At 38.7% G+C, this 19,923-nt stretch overlaps 8 protein-coding genes across 12 annotated transcripts; 4 read left to right on the top strand and 4 right to left on the bottom strand.

Annotated features, from left to right (window-relative positions):
• Positions 1–95: 95 nt before the first annotated feature.
• Positions 96–1,857, top strand: LOC657187 (cytochrome P450 346B1). The gene is made up of 3 exons (XM_963658.4): positions 96–1,310; positions 1,360–1,605; positions 1,656–1,857. Exons 1-3 carry the CDS (start codon positions 215–217, stop codon positions 1,823–1,825), a joined length of 1,512 nt encoding a protein of 503 aa, XP_968751.1. The 5' UTR covers positions 96–214; the 3' UTR covers positions 1,826–1,857.
• Positions 1,858–2,056: 199 nt separating this feature from the next.
• Positions 2,057–3,769, top strand: CYP346B2 (cytochrome P450 346B2). The gene is made up of 3 exons (NM_001170762.1): positions 2,057–3,217; positions 3,264–3,509; positions 3,558–3,769. The coding sequence occupies exons 1-3, from the start codon at positions 2,152–2,154 to the stop codon at positions 3,725–3,727; spliced, it is 1,482 nt and encodes a 493-aa protein (NP_001164233.1). The 5' UTR covers positions 2,057–2,151; the 3' UTR covers positions 3,728–3,769.
• A 269-nt stretch (positions 3,770–4,038) lies between these two features.
• On the top strand, positions 4,039–5,734 carry LOC657336 (cytochrome P450 346B3). The gene is made up of 3 exons (XM_963801.4): positions 4,039–5,166; positions 5,211–5,456; positions 5,509–5,734. The coding sequence occupies exons 1-3, from the start codon at positions 4,071–4,073 to the stop codon at positions 5,676–5,678; spliced, it is 1,512 nt and encodes a 503-aa protein (XP_968894.1). The 5' UTR covers positions 4,039–4,070; the 3' UTR covers positions 5,679–5,734.
• Positions 5,735–6,039: 305 nt separating this feature from the next.
• Positions 6,040–7,733, bottom strand: LOC657412 (cytochrome P450 346A2). The gene is made up of 3 exons (XM_963873.4): positions 6,589–7,733; positions 6,294–6,539; positions 6,040–6,251 (listed from the first exon to the last, which is right to left on the bottom strand). Exons 1-3 carry the CDS (start codon positions 7,664–7,666, stop codon positions 6,082–6,084), a joined length of 1,494 nt encoding a protein of 497 aa, XP_968966.1. The 5' UTR covers positions 7,667–7,733; the 3' UTR covers positions 6,040–6,081.
• Positions 7,734–8,705: 972 nt separating this feature from the next.
• LOC103313055 (uncharacterized) lies at positions 8,706–13,688 on the bottom strand. 4 transcript variants are annotated; one of them, XM_008195317.3, is made up of 6 exons: positions 13,547–13,686; positions 13,167–13,496; positions 12,513–12,736; positions 12,187–12,469; positions 11,787–12,139; positions 8,706–10,229 (listed from the first exon to the last, which is right to left on the bottom strand). In XM_008195317.3, the coding sequence occupies exons 2-6, from the start codon at positions 13,367–13,369 to the stop codon at positions 9,112–9,114; spliced, it is 2,181 nt and encodes a 726-aa protein (XP_008193539.1). In that variant the 5' UTR covers positions 13,370–13,496; positions 13,547–13,686; the 3' UTR covers positions 8,706–9,111. The 4 variants fall into 4 exon arrangements, with proteins under 4 accessions (XP_008193539.1, XP_008193540.1, XP_008193541.1 ...); XM_008195318.3 differs by having other exon boundaries at positions 13,167–13,363; positions 13,547–13,685; XM_008195319.3 differs by lacking the exon at positions 13,167–13,496 and having other exon boundaries at positions 13,547–13,688.
• Positions 13,689–13,703: 15 nt separating this feature from the next.
• On the top strand, positions 13,704–14,489 carry LOC657650 (large ribosomal subunit protein eL19). The gene has a single exon (XM_964097.5). The coding sequence runs from the start codon at positions 13,836–13,838 to the stop codon at positions 14,436–14,438; it is 603 nt and encodes a 200-aa protein (XP_969190.1). The 5' UTR covers positions 13,704–13,835; the 3' UTR covers positions 14,439–14,489.
• Positions 14,490–14,735: 246 nt separating this feature from the next.
• RpS4 (Ribosomal protein S4) lies at positions 14,736–16,462 on the bottom strand. The gene is made up of 5 exons (XM_964169.5): positions 16,351–16,462; positions 15,754–16,012; positions 15,606–15,703; positions 15,112–15,413; positions 14,736–14,903 (listed from the first exon to the last, which is right to left on the bottom strand). Exons 1-5 carry the CDS (start codon positions 16,351–16,353, stop codon positions 14,780–14,782), a joined length of 786 nt encoding a protein of 261 aa, XP_969262.1. The 5' UTR covers positions 16,354–16,462; the 3' UTR covers positions 14,736–14,779.
• On the bottom strand, positions 16,455–19,709 carry LOC657805 (uncharacterized protein). Of its 2 annotated transcripts, XM_964240.5 has the most exons (5): positions 19,559–19,709; positions 19,172–19,389; positions 18,829–19,122; positions 18,205–18,703; positions 16,455–17,931 (listed from the first exon to the last, which is right to left on the bottom strand). In XM_964240.5, the coding sequence occupies exons 2-5, from the start codon at positions 19,385–19,387 to the stop codon at positions 17,699–17,701; spliced, it is 1,242 nt and encodes a 413-aa protein (XP_969333.1). In that variant the 5' UTR covers positions 19,388–19,389; positions 19,559–19,709; the 3' UTR covers positions 16,455–17,698. The 2 variants fall into 2 exon arrangements, with proteins under 2 accessions (XP_969333.1, XP_008193543.1); XM_008195321.3 differs by having other exon boundaries at positions 19,172–19,693.
• Between the last annotated feature and the right edge of the window lie 214 nt (positions 19,710–19,923).

The raw sequence follows: 19,923 nt of genomic DNA, 5'->3' as shown, positions 1-19,923 counted from the left end.
ACAGCTGATAATTACATATTTATTCCGTTTTATCAGTTTATAACCAATTAACTTAATAACACAATGATGTTGACTAAAATTCTTTGCTGCTGTCTAACATATACTTTTAGTAATTCATTTTTGTGCTGAATCGCGTGCGTGACTAGTCAAAATTCGCTCTGTATAAATTACGCAGCTTATAAAAATTTGCATTAGTCTCGTTTCTAATTCTAACATGTTTAAGTTTGATGTTTTTAATACAGGAGTGTTCGAGCTTGTGTGCCTGTTTATTTCACTTTCTATAGTGTCCTGGTATCTTTATTACATCCATTGTTTCAATTACTGGAAGAAAAAACAAGTCCCAACACACCCGCCACAATTTCCGGCCGGAAACATCCTCAAACCCGTCCTCGGACGAGAGAATCTTTTCATCAGTGTTGAAAATTATTACAAAGAATTCAAACGCAAAGGATACAAACATGCCGGGCTTTATTTCCTCAACGGCCCTGTGTACCTGCCTATTGACCCCGAAATTGTCAAGTCAATTCTGACCACGGATTTCGATCATTTTATCGATCGTGGGGTTTTCGTTGACGAGCAAAACTTCCCTCTAAGTGCACACCTGTTCTCGATAAAAGGCTCAAAATGGAGAAGTCTCCGAACAAAACTCTCTCCGACATTCTCGTCCGGAAAACTCAAAACCATGTACGAGATTTTCATGAAAATGACGCAAAATTTCATAGAAACACTTGAGCCAAAAGCGGGGAGGAAGGAGGATATTAATATAAAATACATAGCGGCGAACTTTACAGCTGATATTATTTTTTCAACGGCGTTCGGTCTTGAAGGTAACACTTTGCAATATCCTGACAGCAAGTTAGGGAACTTGGCAAAAAATCTGTTTAATCCCTCGACTTGGATTGTTATCAAATCACTTGCTCTGGAAGGTCTACAAAATCCTGGAAGCATCCTACGAGCTTTCATCAGTAACAAATCAATAGAAGAATTTTTTGTTGATTTGGTGAAAAAAACTGTCAAACATAGAGACGAAAATAAAGTAGTCCGAAAAGATTTCTTATCGCTGTTGCTTGAAATAAGGGACAGAGAAGGGCTGTCATTTAACGAAATTGTGGCTCAATGCTTTCTTTTCTTTTTGGCGGGATTTGAAACCTCATCACAGACAATAAGTTACACAATCCACTCTCTTGCTTACAATCAAGACGTACAAGATAAGCTCCGAAAAGAAATTGTGGATAATTTGGGAAGTGATTTTACGAAATACACTTACGACGACGTTTTGAAACTACCATATTTAGACAAAGTGTTTAACGGTGTGCAAAGTTTTAAATACATTTTGCAAGTCTGACACTTCACTTGTAGAAACCTTGCGGTTATACCCCGTTTTGGGCTTCCTGAATCGAATTTGTGTCAAACCTTACAAGGTCCCAGGAACTGATGTAGTCCTGGATGTTGGAACCCCTGTTTTAATTTCAACCTTGGGGCTTCAACGGGATCCTGAGTACTTCCCTAATCCTTTCAAATTCGATCCTGAAAGGTTCAGTGAGGATAATTCTCAAGTTCCTTTCACATTTATGCCTTTTGGAGAAGGGCCACGATTTTGCATAGGTGGGTTTTCGAACAGTCTGTGTTTTTTGATACAGAATTTTGACTTCCAGGTATGCGTTATGGAAAACTGCAAACCAAACTTGGAATTGCCTCTCTAGTGTCACAATTTAGGTTTAAACCAAGCCCGGAAACTCCAGAGTTTATTGAGTTTGATAAGTTTTCTAAATCGTTGGCAATGTCGCCGGTGAAAGGCATAACAGTAAAAATAGAAAAATTGTAATACATTTAAGCAAATAAAAACAACTTCCAAAACTTTTGTTTGATTAACCGAAGAGAACCGAAATCTGACGAAATCTTGCACAATTTTTTTGTGTAATTGAAAGTACCCACTTTACCCAGCGGCCAATAGCAGTAGGAGGTTTTTCAGTAATCATGTTTTAATCTCGCTATTTCACAACTGCATGGATTCGCCGGGTAATTTATCTTTTGAAGTGAGTTAAGTGAGTGACTAGACAAAATACGCACTTATATAAATACGTTGCTTGCAGTTTTCACGTAGTTTCGAGTATCAGATTTAACAAATTGTTTAAATTAGACATATCAAATATGTTTGTACTTTTGTGTCTTGTTATTTCACTTTCTTTAGTCTCGTGGTACCTTTATTACGTTCATTGTTTCAATTATTGGAAGAAAAAGCAAGTCCCAACCCATCCGCCAACTTTTCCAACCGGAAACATCCTTAAATCAGTGCTCGGAAAAGAAAATATTTTCATCACTATTGAAAACTACTACAAAGAATTCAAACGAAAAGGACACAAACATGCCGGACTTTATTTTTTCAACGGCCCTGTGTACCTGCCTATTGACCCAGAAATAGTCAAGTCTATAATGACCACAGACTTCGAACACTTCGTCGATCGTGGGGTTTTCGTCGACGAGAAAAACTTTCCTCTAAGTGCACACCTCTTCTCGATCAAGGGCTCAAAATGGAGAAACCTTCGAACAAAACTCTCTCCAACATTCTCGTCCGGAAAACTCAAAACCATGTACGAGATTTTCATGAAAATGACGCAAAATTTCATAGAAACGCTTGAGCCAAAAGCGGGGAGGAAGGAGGATATTAATATAAAATACATAGCGGCGAACTTCACAGCCGATATTATTTTTTCAACGGCGTTCGGTCTTGAAGGTAACACTTTGCAAAATCCTGATAGCAAGTTAGGAAACGTGGTGCAAAATTTGTTTAATCCCTCGACGTGGATTGTCATCAAATCGCTTGCTTTAGAGGGTTTGAAAAATCCGGGAGGGATCGTCCGGGCGTTTATCAGCGATAAAGCATTGGAAGAATTTTTTGTTAATTTGGTAAAAAATACTGTCAAACATAGGGACGAAAATAAAATAGTTCGGAACGATTTCCTGTCACTGTTGCTTGAAATCAGAGATAAGGAAGGGTTGTCATTTAATGAAATTGTCGCCCAATGTTTTCTCTTCTTTTTGGCCGGATATGACACTTCGGCACAGACAATAAGCTACTGTATCCACTCTCTTGCGTACAACGAAGATATACAAGATAAACTCCGAAAAGAAATTCTCGATAATTTGGGCAGTGATTATACAAAATACACTTACGACAATGTCTTAAAATTACCATATTTGGAGCAAGTACTTAACGGTTAGTAAAATTTTAGCGTTTGCAAAACTAATATTTTACTGTGCAGAAACCTTAAGGTTGTACCCCGTTTTGGGCTTCTTTAATCGAATTTGTGTCAAGCCTTATAAAGTTCCGGGGACCAATGTAGTACTGGACGTGGGCACACCTGTTCTAATTCCAACCTTAGGTCTTCAGCGAGATCCTGAATACTTCCCTGACCCCCTCAAATTTGATCCTGACAGGTTCAGAAAGGATAATTCTCTGGTTCCTTTCACGTTTATGCCGTTTGGCGAAGGTCCCAGATTTTGCATCGGTAATTTTTTATCAGGTGTTTTTTGTTTTAGTACTAATTTATTTTCAGGTATGCGTTATGGAAAACTACAGACGAAACTTGGAGTAGCCTCCCTGTTGTCTCAATTTAAGTTTAAGCCAAGCCCAGAAACGCCAGAATTAATAAAGCCTGAGAATTTTTCTAAATCGTTATCACTAGTGCCGGTAAAAGGCGTAACAGTCAAAATAGAAAAATTGTAAATAAATATTTAAAAACATATAAATAAAGTAGATAAAAGCAAATTGTGTATTTTATTATTGGTAAGTAATTGTTCTATCAAGTTTTATATCAGCAAAAAAATATCGCAAAATGAATTACTACACCAAAAGTTTACTATTGTTGTATGAGAAATTACATAATTTTCATTTGCATAACAGTTCAGTTACAAGCAAAAACCCAAAAAAGGCCATGTCATTATTATTTTCACTTTTTAAGACAACAATAATAACATTTATTTTCTTGAGATAAGAGCATCCAGCGGTCAAAGGTATAATAAATATCTAACGGGACCACACATACTTTCAGTTGTAAACTTGCGGCAACATGTTTAAATTCGATATGAACAACACGACAGTGTTTGAACTTTTGTGCACTTTTATTACGATATCTTTGCTTTCGTGGTACTTGTACTACGGGTACTGCTTCAACTACTGGAAAAAGAAAGGTGTTCCAACAACCCCTCCGAAATTCCCTGCCGGAAACATCCTTAAGCCAGTCCTAGGCAAAGAAAATCTTTTCGTTACAGTTGAAGACTATTACAGAGAATTCAAGCGCGAAGGGCACAAACATGCCGGTTTATATTTTTTCAACGGCCCTGTATACCTCCCAATTGACCCAGAAATCGTCAAGTCAATCCTCACGACTGACTTTGACCATTTCGTCGATCGCGGAGTTTTCTACGACGAACAAAACTTCCCTCTGAGCACACACCTGTTTTCCATGAGAGGAACCGAATGGAAAAGCCTCCGAATGAAGCTTTCCCCCACGTTCACCTCAGGAAAACTCAAAACCATGTACGAGATTTTCATCAAAATGACCGAAAACTTCATAAACGTTGTGAAACCAAAAGCGGAAACGGGCGAAGAGATTAATATAAAATACACGTCAGCGAATTTCACCTCCGACATTATTTTCAACGCCGCGTTCGGAATGGAAGGCCACACTTTGGAAAATCCGGACAACGAGTTGTCCAAAGTTGTGTTAAATGTCTTCAACCCGTCCAACTGGTTGTTCTTCAAATCGATACTAATAGAAGGGCTTCAAAACCCGGGCAGTTTACTACGGGTGGTTTTAAGCAACAAATCGATGGAAAAGTTCTTCATGGACCTCGTCCGCACAACTGTGACTCATCGCGACGAGAATAAAATTGTCCGGAAAGACTTCCTGTCGCTACTTTTGGAAATCAGGGACAAGGAAGGCTTGTCCTTCAATGAAATTGCCGCCCAGAGCTTTCTGTTCTTTCTGGCGGGCGCTGAAACTTCCTCACAGACGATAAGTTACTGCATCCACCAGCTGGCCTACCACCAGGATTTGCAAGATAAGCTCAGGAAAGAAATTTTGGATAACTTGGGTACCGACTTTACCAAATACACCTATGACGATATTTTCAAATTACCATACTTGGATAAAGTATTCAACGGTAAAAATCAATTCAAGACTTCGAAATCTACAATTTTTTTGCAGAAACCTTGAGGTTGTACCCCGTCTTAGGGTTCCTCAACCGAATTTGTGTCAAGCCCTACAAAGTCCCCGGTACTAACGTGGTCATAGATAAAGGCACCCCGGTTTTAATCTCGCTGTTGGGACTTCAGCGAGATCCTGAATATTTTCCGGAGCCCCTGAAATTTGACCCTGAAAGGTTTAGTGAAGGCCTGGAGCAAGTCCCTTTCACGTTTTTGCCTTTCGGAGACGGACCCAGATTTTGCATTGGTGATTTTTTTTATTTACTAAACGTGTGATAATTTTTTGATAATTATTTCAGGTATGCGTTATGGAAAACTTCAAACCAAACTTGGAATTGCCGCACTTATTTCACAATTTAGGTTTTTGCCAAGTCCGAAGACTCCCAAATTTGTGGAATACGACAGGCCTTCAAAGTCACTAGCGATGGTGCCAGCAAAAGGCATAATTGTGAAAGTCGAAAAATTGTGATTTTGTTTAATTGTTGTACCATTTAATAGTTATTTAATAAACTAATTTCATTATCATGGTGATTAATAAATAATAATAACACTAATCTACAAATAAAAATTGTTTTATTTACCTTTACCACAAAAGTGATAAAGTCTTGGATAAAGTGTCGTAAGGAGACGTAACTTTTGTGTCCAAAGACAGGCCAGCAGAAACCACGAAAATTTTACTTGACTTGATTGATTATTAAACGTTTTATTAAAACTCAGAATTCCAATAAAGTAGCAATTTATGTAAACGTAAAAAACGTCAAAAGACAAATACATCAATTTTTAGACAAATTCGTTTAGTAATAAACAAAAATATATTAAAAAAACCCAGCACATAATTAGTTCATTTATTTGAAAAAAATAATAACAAAAAATCAAACTTTAACAATTTTCGTATGGACTCCGTTCAAAACACTGAACACAAGCGTGGTAGTACTCGGGTCGACGGCCAAATGTCGCGGCGATTTAGGACTTGGGTAAAACTTGAAATCATTAAGCAAGGTTGCAAGGCCCAACTTTGTTTGCATCAAACCAAACCTCAAACCTAAAAATTATTTAAAAAAATATTTCTATTATTTTGACTCACCAATGCAGTTCCTGGGGCCATCACCAAACGGTAAATACGTAAAAGGTGCAATTTTATTACTATTACTGAACCTCTCGGGGTCGAATTCTAACGGCTCCGGAAAGTATTCCGGGTCTCGGTGAAGTCCTAAAACTGAGACTATGACCGGAGTATTGACTTCCACCACAGTCTCAGTGTCTGGAATTTTGTACGGTTTGACACAAATTCGGTTGAGCATTGCCACCGGTGGATATTTTCTTAAAGTTTCTGCAAATATTGTTAAAAAATTTTGTTTTCAAACCGAACGATGTTAAACCTTTGACACATTTGTCCAAATAAGGTAAGGCTAGAACGTCGTCATAGGTGTATTTCGAGGACTCCCGGCCCAAATTCTCGTGGATTTCTTCCCTCAATTTATCCTGAATTTCCTGGTTGTGGGCCAGTTCGTGAATGCAGTTACTCATAGTAGACGAGGAAGTTTCAAACCCGGCGGTGAAAAACAGGAAAGCTTGTGCAACAATTTCCTTGAACTCCATGCCAGTCGATCGCATTTGCATCAAAATGTTCATAAAATCGTCTCGGACAATGTTATTCTTATCGCGATATTCGATCGTGTCCCGAACCAAGTCATTGAAATATTTTTGCACGACTTTGTTATCATGTGCAATTTTGATGATATTCCCCGGGTTTTGCAACCCCTCCTCCAGTGCCATTTTGTACAATTTCCACGACGGGTTGTTAAAAATCATCGCCACCATGCGATTGAACTCAGTATTGGGGTTATCAAGACTGTTACAGTCAACACCAAACGCAGTGGACCCGATAATATCGGTCGTATATCTCATTAAGAGTTCCTTAATATCGACTTCAAGCCCCTGCTCGGCCACTGGATCGAGCGTTTTGATCAAATGCTGCGACACTTGGACCAAAATATTGTACATACTTTTCATTTTTCCTGAAGTGAAAGTCGGGGTAAACTTCATGCGAACGTTCTTCCACTGTTCGCCTTTCATTGAAAAAATGTGGGCCGTTAAAGGCAACTTCTCCTCGTCTATGTACATTCCCCGGTCCACAAAATGCTCAAAATCGGTCACCAGCAGTCTCTTGATCAAGTCAGGATGGACGGGGAAGTAAATAGGGCCATTGAGGAAGTAAATACCCCCGAATTTATGCCCCGCATCTTTGAATTTGTGATAAAGCGTTTGAAGACGCAAATAAACACTTTCCTTGCCCCAAGCGGCCGTGGATAAGTCGCCAACGGGAAAAGTCGGGGTGAGTTGAGGCGCGCCTCGTTTTTTCCAGTAGGTGAAACAGTAGCGGTAGTAGAGGTAATAGGCGAAAAGCAGGGAAATTATGAAAACCGAGCTCAGCTCGATTGCAGTAAGGAGTAACATGTTGGTGGGTTTATCGAACACTTACTGACGCAGTTGAACGACTATTGAACAGTCTTAGTGTTATCTTCAGTTTGGATTTTACGATTCGCTGTTTAAAGTCATGATGACTTTGGAATTGACGCTAAATTTTAACGCTCTGAAGAAATTAAACATAAAAAATGATCTGATTATGTAAAACGGGAATTCAAGTTAATATCTTTATTAAACTAATAAACGCAAAATTCTTTTAAAATGATAACAACTTTAAATTCTACTCCTATTAAATTCTACTTGTTATTGCGTTCCTAGCTAAAATACATGTGCCAATAAATCGCAAAAAGACAAAGAAACTGCAGTTTTCACCGTAATTTAATGAATTATCAGCGCAGTTTAAAAAAACATCACAATAGATCGTTATTATTTTAAAAAAAAGTGCATAAGTGCCTAAAAATACAGAAATTCTCAATTTTTGTAATTTTTCGGTTTATTTTTGACGAAATCGGATTAGAAATCGAGTTAATTGCATATTTGAAACGCTTAGAAATTTAAGAAATTAGTTCTTTACACTTATGTGCATGTGGTTATTTATTTTCTTATGGGGTCGTAAGTTCCATATTCAATAACAAAAATTAAGTTAGTGCCTTGGTAGTACAACCGAAAAACAAAAATTCGCTTGCCTTCAAACCTGCTGTTCGAAGTTGTGGTTGTCTCACAAGTGTTTTTATCTCAAACACGAATACCGCGTTCATTTCTAGCAGAGATTCTTAATGTAGGCAGATAGGAAGAAGCAGGCAGGATATAACCAAAGTCAATAAGGAGTAGTAGAATTGCGACGCTTTGCCCACCTCTTGCATAAAGTCATGAGTTCATCTCGTTTGATTGAAATCCTCTCTTATTCTTGTGTTCTATTTGAAAAACCCCACACCATGACTTCATTGTTTTAGCGGCCTCATGCATACTTCATGCGACCGCAGAATGTGACCGTACAGGCAGCCAATACTTTATTTAATAGATATTAAGGTAAGTAATTTAACTTTTACGCAAATTAAAACACAGAAAATGTCAAATAATATTTTATTAAGAATATGTATTCAACTTTTACCATACATAAGCCTTGAAGGGCAATAAGTAACAGGAGAATTAAAGTAAAATGACTAGAATGTAAACTTCACGGCTGCTCTCTCATTAGTACGCGCAAGTATTACAATTACAATTATCGAGGAAGTTGAGGAATACTTGTACAGCGCGCGGCAGAAGCAACGGCGCGCCCTTACGTCTGCCCCAGCTGCACTCGACTACACTAGCTTAAAAAAGTTACATAATTTGTTAAAAAATTGTAAATATCACAACGTAATATTATTGCACTACACTATTTTTGGCACATCACACGGAAATTAGTACATCTAAAGTTAACAGCACTTTGGCCCTATCCAATCACAATGCTACGTTAATTCGGCTTAAGCGGTCTACTTTTGCACGGCGCAAAACTGCCCCCCTTTGATGCACCCCAGCGTTAAATTCTGAAACCCTCCGCAAGTACTCGCCATATTCAGAATTTGCCTCAACTGGTCCAAAGTCTTCAAACAAACGACGACACAACAATCATTTTTGTCCCCTCCACACCCTAGATTCTTCACTGGCTTGCTGCAGCAACTGACCTTAGATTGGCAGTTTTGAGCTTGGGGCGCCTCAGCCCGATCGTGACCTTCGCAATTTTGACAATTATTGACCGAATCGCATTTGCAGTCCACACATTTGCAAATGTCAGCCTCGGCTGTTAAATTCTTCAGCAAGTTGGCGTCGGTGTTAGTCGTTTGTTCCAGATTCTGCATCAGGAAGCTGTTCAATTGGTTGTAGGTGCTGTCGAGCTGATTGTCAGTTGTTTGGAGTGGGGGGAGATTGACGTATGATTGGACGGCCGTCGGTACAGCGATGACTTGACTGTCGTCGATTGTGTTCTGTTCAAAGACATTGGCTTGGCCCGAGTTGTAGTAGTTCATGACGTCCACCCACATCGAAGGCACTTCTTCGTCGCACGCCAGCGACATCTGAAGGGCCTCCGGAGTGTAAATCTGCTTGTCCAAGTTCACTAGATCATTCTCCGGAGGCACGATTTTTTTCACGCTTATTACGTTGACTTTTTTATTTTTATCGTCGTTGAACACATTATCGAACATATCAACGTCAAAATTTATCCCTGCGTCTTCGATTTCTGTTATTATGGAACTGTCTTCGAGTTCCATTTGGGTGTCGTTTAGGGTCTCTCCAGCTTTGCCGTTCTCGATGTTCTCGGTGCCAATGTTGTAAGGAAGTTGGGTGGGAATTGGTTCGGCAGTGTTGACCGTCGCGTAATTTTTCAAACCGTTGGCCATTTCGAACTGGGAACTTAGGTCGGCTTCGATGACAGCGGCGTATTTGGCTTTGTTGTCTAATGTTAGGGGTGGGAGACTGGCGTCGGGGTTTCGAGCGATGTAGTTGTTGTTGACTAGGTTGTACGAGTTTTTAAATAGGTTGTCGAAATTGACTGGTTCTAGGTTGGATTCGGTTAGATTGTTAGGTTCAGGTACTTGTTTCGTGGTGACATCTGCAAACATAAGCACAGTATGCGTCAAATTCTACAAGTTTTCAAAATAAGTAACAAGCAGAGCTTGGATAAATAAAGTCCGCGAAAGTCTGAAATCGAGCGTTTTTTGCCTAAACTATTGACTTTACAAAAAAAATAATAAATTGTTAAAAGCGTGTTAAAAATGAGATAATTTATGAAAATATTTTTTAATTCCTTTCAGTTTTCGAATTACGCTCTACTACCACGACTTTTTGGTCAACTTCATAAAATCTTCGCAATTTTAATAATTAAATAAAACAAAACCATTTGAAAACAATATTATTATTTAAAAAAACCATGGGGGTTTCGTAAAGAAATTAACAACTGTTAAATGGTGGCTTTAAACACAGTGTTTTTGTTTCCACTCTGTACACGTAAATAAGATGTTTAAAAAATCGGATTATTTTGTCAGTTGTAAGTTATCGGCAAATGAAATAAATCATAACATTTCTCCGATGTTTGCAATGTAAATATCTCAACATTGACTATTTATTTATTTATTCTTCAGTCCTTAAAATAAATAATTCAATAGTGCAACTCATTTTAAACATATCTATTGACAAATGCACAACGCAAAAAAGATTCTGATAGATTAAACATACTTATTTATTGCAGGCGCTTGTTGAGTAACAGTAACAGTTTTAGCTCCATATTATTTTGCTGAATCATAAAAAAAATTAAAAAAATACTAAATACACAACAATTATTGTGAAACAGCAGTTTATAGTACTGGATTTCAATACTGTTGATTACAAGTAACAAAATAAAAATAAAAAAAATTTAAACGCCCACACTGTTTCCTTAATCTGTGATTAAGTTAATTATTTTTAATGTATATAGATCCATTCTTGTGGGAGAAAGAAAACCAGCCCTTTTCCCTCAAATTTTATTTAAACGCTACATGTTTCGACCAAAAATTATTTGGTTATCTTCAGGATCAAGTTACAAACAACATCCAATTCACCACCGTTTTGTGTGTTTTTAATTATTTTTCCAATTAATAATTTTCCTTTACTTGATTTAGTCACAGCTCTAATAGTGAATATTATTTAGTTTCTATCCAAAAACGATTGCGAAACTATTTGAACCTTTTCCACGGAACGTGCAAACGATTTTTTGCAAAAGTAATAAAACAATTTTCTATTTTGAAGCAAATTCTTAAAATACAAGCGCAAAAATAGCCTCGTTTGTCCCGCAACTAACTAAACTACATAAAACCTTTCCAAGTTTCCAAGATCTCATTAGATAGGAAAAAGCTAACATAAATAACGCATTAAGTAAATGAAGCGATTAATTTCTTGGCATTAGTGCAAATTCTACGCTGAGACGATGCAAATAAAGTTCAATTGTGAAGCAAATAACAAAAAAAGTATGCGAATATTTTCACCGTATTTACTGTGTCACAAAAAACACAAACAATAATATTATGAAACATGTATTTGTAAAAATACGGGCATGCCAACCGGTGTGCCTCATAATTGACTATTAATAAGCCGAAGGTGAGATTAAAAATACCAAACCACACCTCTCACTCACCACTTTTCTTGGACTCAGCTTTCTCCAAGTCATCCCAGGTATCTAAGGCACTTCCGAAACTCCCGATCGTGTAGCTTCCCTCAAAATCAAAAGGCACATTGATATCATTATTTCGCCGTTCATTTTCCCCAAGCTCAGGTTTGACTGAATCGTCCTTTTCCTCCTGACCTTCCAACTTAAGTTCGGACTTCTGGTGGGTCTTTATGTGCGACTTGAGGCTATGAAGAGTTGCAAAAGCCCGACTGCAACTTGACTCTTTACAAATGTAGGGCTTCTCCCCACTGTGGATCCTCTGATGGGTCTTCAGGTGGTGGCTTGCTGTAAACGCTTTCCCACACCCGTCCTCCTTACATCTACAAAAAGTATTGTTTTACTACATTTTTGCATCAAAGGCACTCACTTGTAAGGTTTTTCACGGGTGTGAGTACGAGTGTGTTTCTTTAAGTCACACAGTGTGGTAAAAAACTTCATGCAGCCTTCGGACTCACAATTAAACGTTTTGCCGTTATGTAACCGCTCGTGGGCCCTTAACCGGTACAAAGTGTTGAACGCTTTATCACAACCGGGGCTTTTGCATTCAAAAGGCTTCACTTTGGTGTGAACTCTGATATGTATTTTTAGACTGTATGAGGTCAAAAAGGCCTTGCCGCAGTTGGATTCTGTACATTTAAACCTGTATTCACCTAAAATTGGGTTTATTCGGCCGTTTTAGTAGTTTTTTGTTACCTTTGTGGGTTTTCATGTGTGTTCGCAGGTTACCAACAGTGCTGTAGGTTCGAGTGCAACCGTCGTATTCGCAATTGTAACGGTTTACTGTGGTTTCTTTGGTTGTGGGGTCTGTACTTGTGATTGTCAAGGTGGCATGGGATGGTTTTTCCGGCATTTTCTTGGAAGCCCCCGGATGGATGTGCATGTAAATTTCGTCCAAAGAAACCGTATGATGGATGTAACTAAAAAGGCACCGCTTGTTAGGCGTCTGTACCATGTTGTAGCGATCATTATTGTTGATATTTTAAGTTCAATTAAATAAATGGCATAACCTCAGAACTATCTGTCAAATGATAGATTTTTGAGGCTGCGTTCACACGGAAAATTTTTACGGAAAATGCCGTTGCATGATTGGCTCGTTGTCCCACGTGACTCGCCATAGGCGAATCCTGCAACATGTGAACCCAGCCTCGGACGTCAAAATTTAATTTTATAACCTTATCCGCTATATTTTTTACTTATTTGGGCGATTAGGGATTAAAAATGTTAAGAAGCCTCAAAATATGCGTTAGTTCGATTGTTTGGTTACAATGTTTATGTCCATTTGAGCTGCAAGCCGAAACAGCTGAATCCAAAATCATGGATTACTAAATTTGGTCATTGCAAGCTTACCCGGCATTTTCATCGTTTTCTTCCAATTTAACAAGACTTGTCGAATTTTTCTCTTTATCGTCATATTTCGTAAGGTTTTCGGTCGCTTTTTCGTACACATTATTAAAACTAAAGTCGAAAGTGTCGTCGATAAAATCGTTGTTCAACATGAATGAATTTTCATTTTGATTTTGCACTTTTTCGGGGCAGTTCCAGACCTCCATGGTGTGAAAAAAATAAAAACTACCACATTACACATCCCAATGTCGACATACAAAAACAAAAACAAGGAGGTATTTTAATTTTAAGTTAAGTAAATTGGGAACTTGCCCCCTACTTCGCCAGGGGGTGCTGAACAACTTAAGTCAATCTGGCTTAGGTAAAAACAAGTAACGTCATACCTAAATGGAATTCCACCCGAAAAAACCCTTGTCGCAAATTCATTTGCTCAGTTGTAAACACATTGATAACGAGTGGAACCTTTGTTATATCATTCTTATCACAAATAAAAATACGACTGTCCATCAAACCCGACGGTTGGCGACCATGTTCCCCCTAAGACCAACTTCCTGTTCGTTTGTGGTTGGTACTTCCTTTCTGTCTTCTGTCAAGTCCGCGCACGTTGTAGCTTGACGATTTAGCCCAAATTTCGCAATTTGGGCGAATATTTGTGTGTCTCAAAGGTGAAAAATGAGTTCCTTGAAGCTCCAGAAGCGGCTCGCCGCTTCCGTGATGCGATGCGGTCGCAAAAAAGTATGGTTAGATCCGAACGAAATCAACGAGATCGCCAACACGAATTCACGCCAGAACATCCGTAAATTGATCAAAGATGGTCTCATCATCAAAAAACCCGTCGCTGTGCACTCCAGAGCCCGCGTCCGCAAGAACACGGAGGCCCGCAGGAAGGGACGCCATTGCGGCTTCGGCAAGAGGAAAGGTACAGCCAATGCGCGTATGCCCCAGAAGGAGCTCTGGATACAGAGGATGCGGGTCTTGAGGAGGCTCCTCAAGAAGTATCGCGAGGCCAAAAAGATCGACAGACATCTTTACCATTCGCTGTATATGAAGGCCAAGGGCAACGTCTTCAAGAACAAGAGGGTTCTTATGGAGTACATCCATAAAAAGAAGGCCGAGAAGGCGCGCGCCAAGATGCTGAATGACCAGGCTGATGCCAGGAGGTTGAAGGTGAAGGAGGCCAGGAAACGGCGTGAGGAAAGGATCGCTGCTAAGAAACAGGAGGTGCTGCAGAATTATCAAAGGGAAGATGAGGCGGCTGCCGCGGTTAAAAAATAAACCATTTTTTAACGTTGTATGTTTCTTACTCTAATAAAAATATTGATATAACTTTTTTTTATTCTATCCCTTTTTATTTTGCACCTTTTTGGCAAACGATTTCAACCGCTCCTTTATTTATTCAATAAATATTTAAACCCTCCATTTTTTTTCCCGATAGTTTTACTCATCAGATAATATCGTTTTGCATTTTTCATAAATAACAGAGAAAGGAAAATTCATATCAATGAGGGGGATACAATTGTAACTCGTAAAAAGTTTGCTGGTGATTGTGGATAAAGGGAAATGAAACTCAAATTAGGATTTTACATTTTATTGAAAATATTGTAAACCTTACAACATTATTGGGTCTTGGCGGCCAACCTCTTGTCTCTCTCTTCAGCGATGGACAATTTGACTCCCTTACCTCTTGGAAGGGATACATAGGGTTTGCTACCCTTTCCAATGATAAATACATTATTAAGCCTGAAAATAAATCACGTATCACAAGAAAGTCTTTAAATAAACAAAAAAATGTCTCCTGTTTGGGTAATACTGTAATAACCATGATAGGGCTAATCAGTGACCAATTACAGAAAATTAATTTCGGCCACACTTTGACTATCTTTTGCCAGGAAAGCAACAAAAGATAGCTTCGATAGGGCCTTCAATACAATAAAATAAAATAAATTACCTAGTTGCAAAGGTGTGCCCATTTGCATCCTTAATATGAACGATGTCGAAGGAACCTGGGTGACGTTCTCGGCTCACCACTGTACCGACACGCCCCAAGTTACGACCTCCAGTAATCATACACAAATTACCGGACTCAAATTTGATAAAATCAAGAATTTTCGAAGTGGCAATCTCCAATTGAATGGTGTCATTCACTTTGATCATGGGGTCTGGGTATCTGATAGTGCGTCCGTCGCGGGTCACCAAGAAGGGAATGCCCTTGGGGCCTGTCTGTACTTTCTTCACTTTGCACAATTTATACTAAAAAATATTAATAATAATAATTACCAATAAAAAATCAACGACTGAGTTTCGTAATTTTAGTGCACAAAATCAGATGAGTAAGATGTGTTCATTAGGAATCACATTTAGGGGGAGCGAAGCTCAACCCTGTGCCTTTTATCGATTTTCATCAATTTTTCCCTGAAACGGTTTAAAAAAGCATTCACTCACTTTGGCCTCTTCTCCAGTAATGCGATGGATTGTGAACCTTCCCTTAACATCATAAATCAAGCGGAAGAATTCCCCAGTTTTCTCAATAGTCACAACATCTAAAAATCACTATTGCGGTCCCAAAACTTGGACAAAAATGAAAACGTACCCATGAAACCCGCGGGGTAGTTGGGGTCTGTCCTAACTTTTCCGTCAACTTTAATCAATCTTTGCATAACAATCTTCGTCACTTCTGAGTTGGTCAAGGCATACTTCAGCCTATTTCGCAGGAAGATAACCAAAGGTAGAGACTCCCGTAGCTTGTGGGGGCCGGTGGAAGGCCGAGGGGCGAACACACCCCCCAGTTTATCCAACATCCATGCTTTGGGCGCATTGAGACGCTTCAAATGCTTTTTGGGACCTCGCGCCTAAAAAATAGTGGTTAGGGCCGGAACGCCAACAATGTCATAAAAGCACAAAACAATCACTTTACAACCTGGAAAAACACAACTCGCGAAAATGAGCAGGAAAAACACTTTTCGCAGAAGGTGGTTTAGTTTTTTCGAACAAAACTAACGTGTTTTTAAATGTTGACATGACGATCTTTTTTCGACAATTATTGACTTGTGAGGCACTAATACGGATAAATAATGAATACAATGTGAGAAACAAGGTTCCAATTGTTAATTTAACGTAATTTGGGCCAAATTTAATAATAAATAACACGGATGATTGTTGATTTATTAAAAAATCGGTACGGACTTACCATCTTGACACTTCACCCGGATGAAAAGAGAAGGATCGGTCGGTAATGCAGTTAGTAGAACAAACAAAAATGGCGTAAGAGATGGGCGCAAAATTTAAAAACGATTGCTTTTAAGTGTTTATTATTATTTAAAAACCATTACATATCATTCAACCTTATACAAATTATTAAAATAGAAAATAATTCGTAGCGTAAAGATTACAGGAAATTCGTAAGCCAGTTGTTTATTCAGAATCATTTGTTTCTGGGACTGTTGGTGCAATAGGCCAATGTAATCTTTTTTATGATTCACAGCGTTTACTAAATAGAATAGCTTTTTTTACAAAAAAAACAAGATAAAAACAACATTTTCAGGAAAATACATCAGTTTACTAAAAACATAACAAATATCTCAAACTCACATTAACAAAATGTTATCCTAGACTAACATATGACCCTGAAATAGTCACCGAAAGTTTTCATTGGCTTTTAATTTAGTAAGGGAAGAATTTTGTTTAAATTTAGAAATTTGGCAAATCAAGATGATAATGTAATTCCACCAATGAAACTAATGAGTTTATATCCTAATATCACTTTTCACAATTTTTTTGAATTGCCACCTGTAGTGTCAATTTTTGAGATGTTAATCTAAAAAACACCTAACTCTAAACTAAATAGTCTTTAATTCGTAATTTCTAGTGTTATGAATGTAACAAATCGGATAAATAACCTTCAACATTTCAATTAAACTTACTTAATTGAAATGGTGTTACAAATAAAAAACGTGATATCCATTACTTAAAACGTAAGCTAGATTTATTATTGCATGACAAAATAATGAATACTAAGAAAACAAGTTTGGCAGAGTGCAGTGTACAAACTAAACGAAATTGTTAAGAAATCGTGTCACAATTTTAATTAACAAAAACTCACATATCACAAACATTGTGAAAATTGTTGGCAATGGTTCAACATGGCATCGGACCTGTGACAACTGCCGTTGCTAGATTGAAAGATCACTTGTAAACATTCAAATATGGAAATATTTTAGTAGAGCTGACCACAATGAAGCTCCCTTTATCATATAACATCATTAAGTACACATATTAAAAGCAAAGCAGATCCCGAAATTAATCAAAAACAGCTGCCCGAAAATCGAAAAATCCAAGTATAATATATCTAAATAAGAAAAAATTATGTATCCATTAGTTTCACAGTAACACCATGTAGTTTTATTAAATTTATTTGTTTCGAACTTTAAAGCCCCTATACAAATAACATGCAGAGAAAACCAACAAATGTTCACCACCTGCAAAACGAAAGCCCATCAACATGATTACTTATTTGTCAACTCGACACCTTTTTTATCTTATTCTTTAGTGATTGAAGTATCCATGGGACTAGCGGGCTGTGGTGCTGGAATCGCCGGCTTGATGAATCTTTCGCTGGTCCTTCGGTGGGCCGGGGCCGGGGGGCTGCTGGAACCCACGTTGTGCAAAGCAGGCACGCAAGCCGCCGTTAGTAATTGACCGCAAGTCGGACAGCGTGGGGGGCCCACGATTAGCGAGTCGCGCGGGGATGGGGCTTGCATCGACGACAAACCTAAAAACATCACAGTATAACACCTACATCCGAACTAATTGTTACAAGGGGTTCACGGATTATCGATTAATTGGTGTTAAAAATAAAAAAACATAATTGTTACAGCGAAGATACGCAAATACACAAAATAAGACTTTGTATTTTTTGAAATAACTAACATAGTTTAATAGAAGGCAGAGTTTAAATATATATTTTTTCGGTATGTTTTTTATAGGAACCCGACAATATCTGGTTTTATCTTACAATTAGGAGCTTAAAAAATGTTTTTCCCACCTGGACTCAGGGGGCGACTCTGGCTAGGCGACGGATTGTACGGAACCGGCGACACCGTGTGCTGCCTGGCCCCAAGCACTTGCTCGTTGTAATGCCTCTCCTCCTCCATCTCCAGCGAGCTTTCGCTCTCCGAGAGGTGGCGACAGAGAGCTTCGCGCCTCTCCACCTCCAACTGCAGCTTCCTCTGCAACCTCAAGTTCTCCTCCTTGATGTTGCGTTCCTCTTGCGCGTATCTTTGCATCTTCTGGGTGTGCTCTTGTTGGCTGATTGCTAATGTTTGCCTCAAACGGGCCACTTCCGAACGGAGAGTCTGGATGTGGGCACTGAGATTGGTGGCAGTATCGCCGTTGTTGATGTCACGAGGACTCGCCGGATCTGAGACCGGTTGGTCCAATTTGATCTGAAGCATTCGCTTCTCGGCCTCGAGCTTGTCCATGCGCTTCCAGAGCTTGTTAACGAGAGCTTCTTGCTCCTGCTCAAGAGTGTTCTCAAGCTCGACCTAATTATTAAAGTATTATAGATATTACACAAATGAAACTAACTCTTGAAGAAATAAATAAATTATTTAAAGTACAAATTTAATTTTTTAAATTTAATGTGTAATTTTTTCCCCATGTATCTTACTTTTTCGCGTCTCAGCTGCTCCAAGTTGCTCTGCTTGGCCAGCGTCTCAGCTTCTAGTTTCTCAATTTTTCTCATTAGACGGTTAACAAGGCACTCTTGTTCCTGCTCTAGAGTTTGTTCAAGTCGGCACTTCTCCTGTCGCAGCTGCGTGAGTTTCCGCGAGAGATCGTTGGTAAGACACTCCTCCTCCCTTTCATAGTGGTGGGCTAAAGACTCCTTTTCCTTCTTCAACGCTTGAATCTTCTTAAGAAGAGTGTTTGAAATAAACTCCTCCTCTTGCTCAGCCTTGGCTTGCTGCAATTTTGGGTTAGTAAACGGCAAGGCTTGAAGGTTTTGGACTCACGATAATGACAGAGGCCTGTCTCAGGCCGCGATTTTCCTCCTGGAGCGCCTTGACCCGCAGCTTGTAGGTCTCGAGTTCGACTTTAAGCACCCGATTTTGCTGCTGCAAGCTTTCTATCCGCTTTTGGAGCTGCTCCCTGGTTATGGGGCTGGGGGGCATCATGATGGGGCCCCCGTCAATGCTGCTCGAATCAGACTCACTCGCTGAATCAGCCATGTCTTTAAACATAATTCAACACGATCAAATTAGGGTAGGAATGGGCGAGATCGTCATGGATTTTTTTCAAGTGTTGAAGAATTTCTTCTGGGGTTTTTTCAGGTGGGTTTGTTTGGCATAGAGTTAGAGGAGGGAACTGTTATTTTTAGTTAAAAATACATAAATTCACACCTTTATTGCTTCACTGTAACTATAAAATTAAACAATTAGCAATAAACATGAGGACAGATGACAATTTTTGGTTTCGTTTCTTGACAGCCGCCATGCACATTGCTGCCAATGCGGAAAATGTTACCAAAAAACCGGCTGGAGAACGAATTATCGAAGGTAATACGCCTTCAAATCGGATGAACTTTACCTTATCGCAAACAAATTGAACAACAAGGCAATATTACACGTTTCGGAAAGTATAGTAAAGTAAAAAATTGCACAAAAATTTTCAATTTAGGACTTTTATTTTCCTTAGTAACTTTTTTGCAGAATCGAACTAAGAGGTGGCATGATCCATATAAAAAATTAAAATACTTAAACAGAAA

The sequence above is a fragment of the Tribolium castaneum genome, chromosome 5, assembly GCF_031307605.1.
Source record: "Tribolium castaneum strain GA2 chromosome 5, icTriCast1.1, whole genome shotgun sequence".
Taxonomy (NCBI): Eukaryota; Metazoa; Arthropoda; class Insecta; order Coleoptera; family Tenebrionidae; genus Tribolium; species Tribolium castaneum.
Note: the sequence above shows the minus strand (reverse complement) of the source record. Positions and strands in the feature narration are given on the sequence as shown.